This window comes from Rhinopithecus bieti, unplaced genomic scaffold (genome assembly GCF_001698545.2).
Source record: "Rhinopithecus bieti isolate Rb0 unplaced genomic scaffold, ASM169854v2 scaffold_11163, whole genome shotgun sequence".
Lineage (NCBI taxonomy): Eukaryota > Metazoa > Chordata > Mammalia > Primates > Cercopithecidae > Rhinopithecus > Rhinopithecus bieti.
The window spans coordinates 14510-23268 of record NW_016806651.1 but is presented as its reverse complement, the minus strand read 5'-3'; the positions used below and the strand labels follow the sequence as shown (position 1 = coordinate 23268).

The 8759-nt window shown below is 35.5% G+C and overlaps 1 protein-coding gene across 1 annotated transcript in view; it reads right to left on the bottom strand.

Moving 5' to 3' along the window:
- LOC108532988 (dynein heavy chain 14, axonemal-like) overlaps positions 1 to 8759 on the bottom strand; it is a 24513-nt gene that overhangs the window by 8404 nt on the left and 7350 nt on the right. The window contains exon 4 of the mRNA XM_017877304.1: positions 6039 to 6284. Coding sequence (XP_017732793.1) covers positions 6039 to 6284 — 246 coding nt within the window. The remainder of the gene's footprint in view (positions 1 to 6038; positions 6285 to 8759) is intronic.

Genomic DNA, 8759 nt, shown 5'->3' with positions numbered 1-8759 from the left:
AGCTGTGCCCTGTCCCCAGAGGTGGAGTCTACAGAGACAGGCAGGTTTCCTTGAGCTGCTGTGAGCTCCACCCAGTTGGAGCTTCCCAGCGGCTTTGTTTACCTACTTAAGCCTCAGCAATGGCAGGCGCCCCTCCCCCAGCCTCGCTGCTGCCGTTTTGGTTAGATCGCAGACTGCTGTGTTAGCAATGAGGGAGGCTCCGTGGGCGTGGGACCCTCCCGGCCAGGTGTGGGATATATTCTCCTGGTGTGCCCGTTTGCTTAAAGTGCAGTCTTGGGGTGGGAGTTACCCGATTCTCCAGGTGTTGTGTGTCTCAGTTCCCCTGGCTAGGAAAAGGGATTCCCTTCCCCCTTGCACTTCCCAGGTGAGGCAATGCCTCGCCCTGCTTCAGCTCTCGCTGGTCGGGCTGCAGCAGCTGACCAGCACCGATTGTCCAGCACTCCCCAGTGAGATGACCCCAGTACCTCAGTCGAAAATGCAGAAATCACCGGTCTTCTGTGTCGCTTGTGCTGGGAGTTGGAGACTGGCTGTTCCTATTCGGCCATGTTGCTCCGCCCCCATAATCCTATATCTCTTGAAGGTTTTGTTCACTCTTAATCTTTTTCCTTTATTTTTAATTTCCTTTTTAATGCCAAGTAGTATTCCAAATTATATGTATACATGTATGATAATGCTTATCACTTACCTGTTGTACACTTGGGCTGTTTCCAGCTTTTACTGTTACAAATAAAACTGCTATGAACATTCCATTTACAAGTCTTTATATAAACCTAGCTTTCCTTTCTCTTGGGTAAATACCTAGGAGTGAAATAGCTGGATCATATGATAGATGTATTTTTAACTTTTTAAGTGCTTGTAACATTTTACATTCTGCACAGCAGTGTGTGAGAGTTCTAATTCCTGAATATCCACACCAACACTTGGGATGATCTTTTATTAGTCATTTCTTAAGGTGTGTAGTGATATCTCATGATAGTACCATCTCCCTAATGTAGTTAAACATCTTTTAATGTGTTCTTTTCCATTCTATATCCACTTTGGTAAAGTCTCTATTTTAATATTTTGCCCATTTCTTTACAGGATTATTTTGTTTTCTTATCATTGAATTTTGATAGTTCTTTATATATTCTGGATACAAGTCCTTTATCAGATGTATGCTTTACAAATATTTTCTCCCAGTCTCTGGTTTGTATTTTTGTTCACTTAAAAGTGTCTTTCTAGGAGCACACATTTTTAATTTTGATGAAATCTAATACATAAATTTTCCTTCTATGGATAGTGCTTTTGGTGCCATATTGAAGAAATCTGCATAAAGCAAGGTCACAAAAATATCTCTTATCTTTTTTTCTCATACTTTTATAGTTTTAACTTTTGCATTTAGGTCCATAATCCTTTTTCTGTGTTAAATGTTGTGTATGTTGTAAGATGTGGCTTAAGGTTTTTGTTTGTTTTGCATATGATTGTTCAATTATGTTAGCCCCATTTCTTTAAAATTGGCTGGTTTTCTCTGAATTATCTTTGCATATTTGTTGAAAATCAGTTGTCCATATGTATGTGGGTCTATTTCTGTACTCTGTCTTTCTTGTCTATTTTAAACCAAAAAAAAAAAAAAAAAAACTGTTTGGATAACTCTGGCCTTATAATGAGCCTCTGAATAGGTAGTTTTAATACTCCAACTTTGTTCTTCTTTTGTAAAATTGTTTACACTATTTTAGGACCTTTTCATTTCCACAAGAATTGTAGAATCAGCTTGTCAATTTCTACAAGTAGTCTACTAGGATTCTGATTAGGATTGTATTGAATCTAGAGATCCATTTGCTGATATTTGACATGTTTATTAGGTCTTTCAATGGATGAACACAATGTATCTTCCATTTTTTAAGTCTTCTTTAATTTCTCTCTGCAGGGTTTTGAAGTTTTTTGTGTACAGATCTTATATATTTTTCTCGGGTTTATATATCTTATTTTTATGCTATTTCTCAATGCCAGTATATATAATGAAGTTGACTTTGTATACTAATCATGTATCCTGCAAACTTGCCAAAATAAGTTTAGTTTGTTTGTAAATTTTGTTTGATTTTGTTACATAGGTAATCATGGCATCTGAATATAAATAATATTTTACTTCTTCTTTTTCAATCCGGGCATCTTTTATTTCTCTTTCTTACTTCAGTACACTGGCTGGAAACTCCAGTAAAACATTGAATAGAATTGGTAAGGGAGAACATCCTTATTCTTGATCTTAGGGGAAAAGTGTTCAGTCTTTCACCATTAAGGACAATATGTGTTTCATAGATGTTCTTTATTCAGAATGTTATCTTCTATTCTTAATTTGTTGAGAGATATTTTAATCAGGAATGAATGTTGAAATTCTGTAAAACTTTTTTAACATGTACTGGGAATATTATCTGGTTTTCTTTTTATGTTTAATATGGCAACTTATAGATTTATTTTTGAATGTTAAACTAACCTTGCATTTCTCAAGTTAATCTCTCTTGGTAATAATACAACATTCTCTATATATTGATGGACTTGATTTGGACATTTTTCTTTACAATGTTTGCATCTATATTTAAGAGGGCTATTGATTTCTAGGTTTTTTAAAATTTTATTAATATCTCCTTTCTAAATCTGTTGTTTTCTTTCTTTTTTCTTCTTCTTCTTTTTTTTTTTTTTTTTTTTTTTTTTTTTTTTTTTTTTTTTTTTTTTTTTTTTTTTTGATTCGCTCTTGTTGCCCAGGCTGGAGTGCAAATACATGATCTTAGCTCACTGCAACCTCTGCCTTCCAGGTTCAAGCGATTCTCCTGCCTCAGCCTCCCTAGTAGCTGTGATTACAGGCACCCGCCACCACACCCACCTAATTTTTGAATTTTAGTAGAGACGAGGTTTCAACGCATGTTGGCCAGGTTGGGGTCTCGAAACTCCTGACCGTCAGGGTGAGTCGCCGTGCCTCGGTCTCCCAAAAGTGCTGGGATTATAGGGTGTGGGCCCACCTAGGTGTGAGCCACCGCACCCAGCCTGCTTTCTTATAATATCTTGGTCTTGTTTTGGTGTCAGGGTAATACTGGCCTCACAGAATGTGTTACGGAGGATTCCGTTCTCCACACTTTTCTGAAAAAGTTGGTGCATAACTGATATTATTTTTTCGATAAAAGTTTTGCACAAGCCATCTGGGTCAAGACTATTCCTTGTAGCAAAGTTTTAAACCATTTTTAACTATCAATTCTATATCTTTAGTACACATTATAGTTATTCCAGTTATCCATTTCTTCTTGAGCAAGCTTTAGTAATTTGTGTATTTTAAGGAATTTGCCCATTTAAGTACTTAAATTAACTTAAAGTTGTTTTTAATATTCCAGTTTACCTTTTAATACCTACAGAATCTGTAGTAATGTCACCTCTTCTATTCCTAGTATTGGTCATTTGTCTATTTTCCCCACTGGTTTTGAGAAATTATGATGTTTCTTGTGCTTAGAATGTATTAAGCATAAATCTATGGCTTTATGGTTTTCAATACACTTGGAAAATTTCTGGTCATTATTTTCTCAGTAATTTTTTCTGTTTCTCCCTCTCACTCCTCCTCTCGGGGAATGCCAACTATTTATCTAGTAGGTTGCCTGAAGCTTTCCCACAGCTCATTGAGGTTCTTTTCATTTTTAACATTTCTCTTTCTCCCTGTTTTTCATGTGGAATCATTTCCAATGTTATATTTTTAAATTCACCAATCTTCTCCTGCACTGTTTAATCTGTGTTAATTTCCTCCAATGTATTTTTCACTTCAGACATTGTAAATGTTTTCATCTCTAGAGGTTTAATTTTGGTTTTTATATTTTTACCTCTCTCTACTTAACTTTTTTAACATATGGAATAAATGTATAACCATTTTAATGTCCTTTTCTCTAATTTTAATAACTGTGTCAGTTCAGATTCAATTTCCATTGGTTAAGTTTTCATCATGAGTTCTATTTTTGGTTCTTTTTTGCATGTCTACTAATCTTTGATGGCATTCTAGAAATTGTACATTTTATCTTATTGGGTACTGGATATTATTATATTCCTATAGTCTTGAGCTTTGTTCTGGGTGCAGTTAAATTACTTACAGTTTCATCATTTTAGGTCTTGCTTTTAAGATCTGTTAGGGAGGACAAGAGCAACGTTTAATTCAGGACTAGTTATTCCATATTACTGTGGCAAGACTCTTTGAGTGCTTATGAATTATGAGGTTTTCTGTTCTGACCATGCATGCAGGCACTATTCCCAGCCCTATGTGAGCACCAGGCATTGTTCCCTCTAATTTTCTCAAGTAGTTGCTTCCCTGACCTCTGGCAGTTTCACGTGTCATTGATTAGGTCTACTGAATGCTTGTGTAGAGACCTGCCACAAATCTATGAAGATCTCTGTCTCTGCAGCTTTATCTTCCCTGGTAGTTTATCCTAAATACTGTAGCCTACATTGGTTCTCCAGACCTTCAACAGCATCTCCTCATATCAGAAGTCTGCCAGGCTCTGCCTGTATTCCTCCCTATCTCCCCTCTCCAAGGTCTGGAAACTCAAGAAAATAAGTTGGTAGAATCGTAGGGCTTACCTTGTGTGTTTCTCATCTCTCAGGGATCCTTGTCCTTCATTGCCTGATGTCCAGTGTCCCAAAAACCATTGTTCCATATATTTTGTCTAGTCTGATTCAGCTATTTCAGGCAAGCTGGTGCTGTGGTTTGAATGTCCCCTCCAAAACCCATATTGAAATTCAATTGCCATTGTAACGGTGGTGACATCTGGAGTCTTTAAGAGGTTATTAGATAATGAGGGCTTTGCCCTAATGAATAGATTACTGCCATTATCACAGGGATGGATTAGTTATTGTGGGAATTCAGCCCCCTTTCTCTCTCCATCTTGTGCTTTCACTTGCTCTTCTGCCTCCACCATAGGATAATAATGCAGCACAAAGGCCCTGGCAAAATGCCAGCCCCATGATCTTGGACTTCCCAGCCTCCAGAACCATAAGCCAAATAAATTTCTTTTCGTTATAAATCATCCAGTGTGTGGTATTGTTAAGGCAACATTAAGTAGACTAAGACAGATGGTAAATCTGGTCCCTATACTCCATCTTGCTTAGAAGTAGAAGGCTGTGTGTGAGTGTGTGTGTGTTGTTGTTGTCATTGTTGTTCTTTTCAATTTCTTGAATGTGCTTATTTATCATTTATTAAATTCACTTTTCATTTTTAATGGAGGCATTTAATGCTTAAACATTCATTTTTGTAGGGTTCTAGCCAATTGTGACAGGTTTGAAACGTGATTTTCTCCCGTTCCTTACTTTTAAATTAAAAAAAATTAGATTACATTTCCTGTATATTCTGATGGTTGCTTTTAAATTTCTATTGTTTTGGGTGTTTTGTTTTGTCTGCCTTTTTTGCTGTTTTTCTGCTGTTCATTTTTTTTGTACTGCATGTGATTAAAGAATAAAGTGTATTGGGTTTATTTTCTTCTGTAATTTATTGAGTTTTTTCTCTCAAAGTTTCAGTTAACTGACATTTTCCCTAAATCCTACAAATAATGTGAGTTCCCATTGTTGTGTATATACTTTCTCTCTCTCCCCATCTGTTTATATAGATGCACATACATATATGTGTGCATATGATTATGTTAATTTTGCTACTTACTATCTCTATTTTGTTACATCTCATGTTGAGTTTCTTTACATCTTAAAATAATTATTAGGTATATTACCAGATGTGGGGTTGCACAATGAGGGACTATCAGGGAACACTGTACACTGGTGATAAAAGTCACGGTAATAAGGTCATATTTTTCTATGATCTAAATTTATCTTTTCTGCCAAAATTAAACTTTGACATTTCCTCATGAACAATTAAGGCTTCCACAAAAAGTTATTTCTGGTATTCAAACTAGTAAATATTCAATGTAATTTTTATATAAGTATATTAATGATTTATACAATTCAAAGGCAAACTGTAGACTGCAAAAGATTGAAATAATAAAACTACGGAAAAAGAAAACATTTTCCTTTGCCATAATACTTACCTTAATGGGCCCAATGTGGGGAGATCCTTTAATTGTTGCAAGTATGACTTGAGACTCTTCTAACTGAGCTGATATGTCATCTATAGATGGTATTATGAAGATAGAGTACATCTCTGTGTGGTGAAGAACTAAATGCAAAGGAGTAATGTTCCAAAAATCAATAATCTTAAATAGCATTTTTTCAAGAGCAGCTTCATTAGTTGCTGAAGTTGACATATCATTTATTTCATTTTCATACTGAAACATCTAAAATGAACAAATTATTCTTTAGTATCCAGTATAGCAAATAATTCCTGATATTTCTAAAATGGAAATTTTAAATGCATGTTTTGAAAGGCACATCAAAAATATTGAAGATCTAATTCCAGTTAGGTTTACATCCTTACCAGCAACTTTATGGTCTAACCTTCACGACATATCTCTTTGCACTTTAAAATCATCCTAGTTCACGTTTTTCATAATCAGTGAAAATTTCCAACTTTCCTCTGATTCTAGCCAGTTATAAAGAGTGTATACCTTCTGTATATGTGTAGGTGGTATTATTTCCTTCAGCATTCTTTCCTCTCCCCTAATGCCAACTGCTGAATTACTTTGTGACATGCTTTTACTCTCTACAATATTCTTGGGATATATTCACGTAAGAAAATGCAACTCTGATGGATCCCGATTTCCATGGCTTCCATTTCTTTGCCTCATTTCTTTCAGGATACATGTTTCTTAAAATACATTAGTGGAGTATATACAGACCTTCTTACCATGTGCATTGACCTGCAATTCCTATAGGACAAGATCCTGATATAAGATCTCCAGAGTCACTCACCATAATAGAGATACTCAGAGACCTTCTCATCTACACATCTTAGAATTAACTAGTTGGGCTTATTGTTTTATAGCTGGTAGGTAAGACTCTGCCACCATTCCTATATGTCATCTCTATGGTGTTAAAGAATAATGCCCAATCCCTATGTTTTAGTAATGCAACTCAGTGGGGATTATGAACAGATATGACTAGTTTTTATCATTTCTCTTATATGCTTGCCAAAGATGAATTGTAAGGATGGTGGGATCAGTTACTTCTTATGGCCTTAAGTAACAGTTTTGGAAAAGAAGCCTACCTTTTGACATAGATTATTCAGTCAAAGGCAGATAAAGAACTATAGAACCATCAAAGTTCGTGCCTAATGCTAACATTATGAGATTGCTAAAAACTAAATCCAGACACTGATAATGTGTAAAGCAAAATTTCAGTGAAGTGAATCTAGCCTTGTCAAGTCTTTATGGTCAAAGTATGGGACCTGACTGACAAATAGTCAGATCTTCCAACTGACTTGATAATAGCTGGGTGGTTTCAGCTGAATTTTGATGGTTATAATTAATTATCTAACTTCATTATAAAGCATATGGCTTTCCAAAGTGAAAATTATCAACCATAAAATGATTGATAAGTGTTCATCATATGCATACCATTGCGTTCTTGCTCTTAATTTACTTCATGAAATGCTTTTCATGTGGTAGGTTTTTCAGAGCCTGCACAACATCTTGGACAAAATGGTTGTCATATAACTGCAAGCCATCATACTTTATTCATTTAATAGAACTTCTAATATGACCTATCTTGGAAAGTCTTGCAGCATGACCACCACCTCTGGGTCAATCCTCCAAAATGCAAGTTTTAATAAATGAAGACTGAGTTTCTGGGCCAAATCCTGTCCATTTTGGCATCTACATTATACTGGATACATTATCAAATTTCTACAGGATGACCAAAATCATCCAGGAACTCTTAGAGTTCACTTGAAATTACCAGCTGATTGCCTCCTTATCCCTTCTATTATTACAATTATCTTCAAGAAGAAGAAGGGGTTCCTCTAACTCCTCACAGCAGTATTTCAAAGGCTGAAGACCTTGCTCACTTTTGTTCACATGTCAAACTGTCCTAATTGGGGCCCTCTAAAAAATGCATGGGTCTTCCTTTTTAAACTATCTATTAATGTTAGACATGTAATAGCTGATTGGAACCCTTTGAGTTATTACAGGCCACCATCCCCATGTAGGCCACCAGCTGCTATCATATGTACCTATCTACCCTAACTTTTATAGCTCACTGCTACATTTAGTCTGAAAAATTCTCACCCTTTATCTAACTTACCCAAGAATAGTTCCAATAACCCAAGACTGGAAATAAATACCACTCAAATTGTGCTAGATTTTATGCATGCTGATTTGAAATAAATTCATCTGTTGGTATTTGCTCTTATGCTCTGACATCATCTAGCTATCTTGCTGAATTCCCCTTGGCGTGTATATCAGTTGGGCATGTATGTCATCAGTGAGGAGGCTCTAAGATGAGATATTTAGATACGATGAGGATTATGAAGAAGATTCAGAATTATTTCATGATTTTAGTGTAAACAATTGGAAGAATGGAGCTACCATTAACTGAGATAAGAAACACTACTCTTCTGAGGAAGAGTAGAATCTGGGAGATGGAGAATGAAAGGTGAATGTTTTGACATGTTTTGTTATGTTTTGACATATCTCAACTTAGACATATAAGTTGAGATATTGAATAGGAAATTGCATATGTGAATTTGGAGTTCAGGAGAAAGTCGAGATTAGGGTTGGTGATAAAAAATAATCTAATTTTAAAATGAAAGTTGTTTTTTAAAAAATTCTTCTTTTAAATTCTTAAAAAAAAGTGTCCATGTTCCTCATTACAAC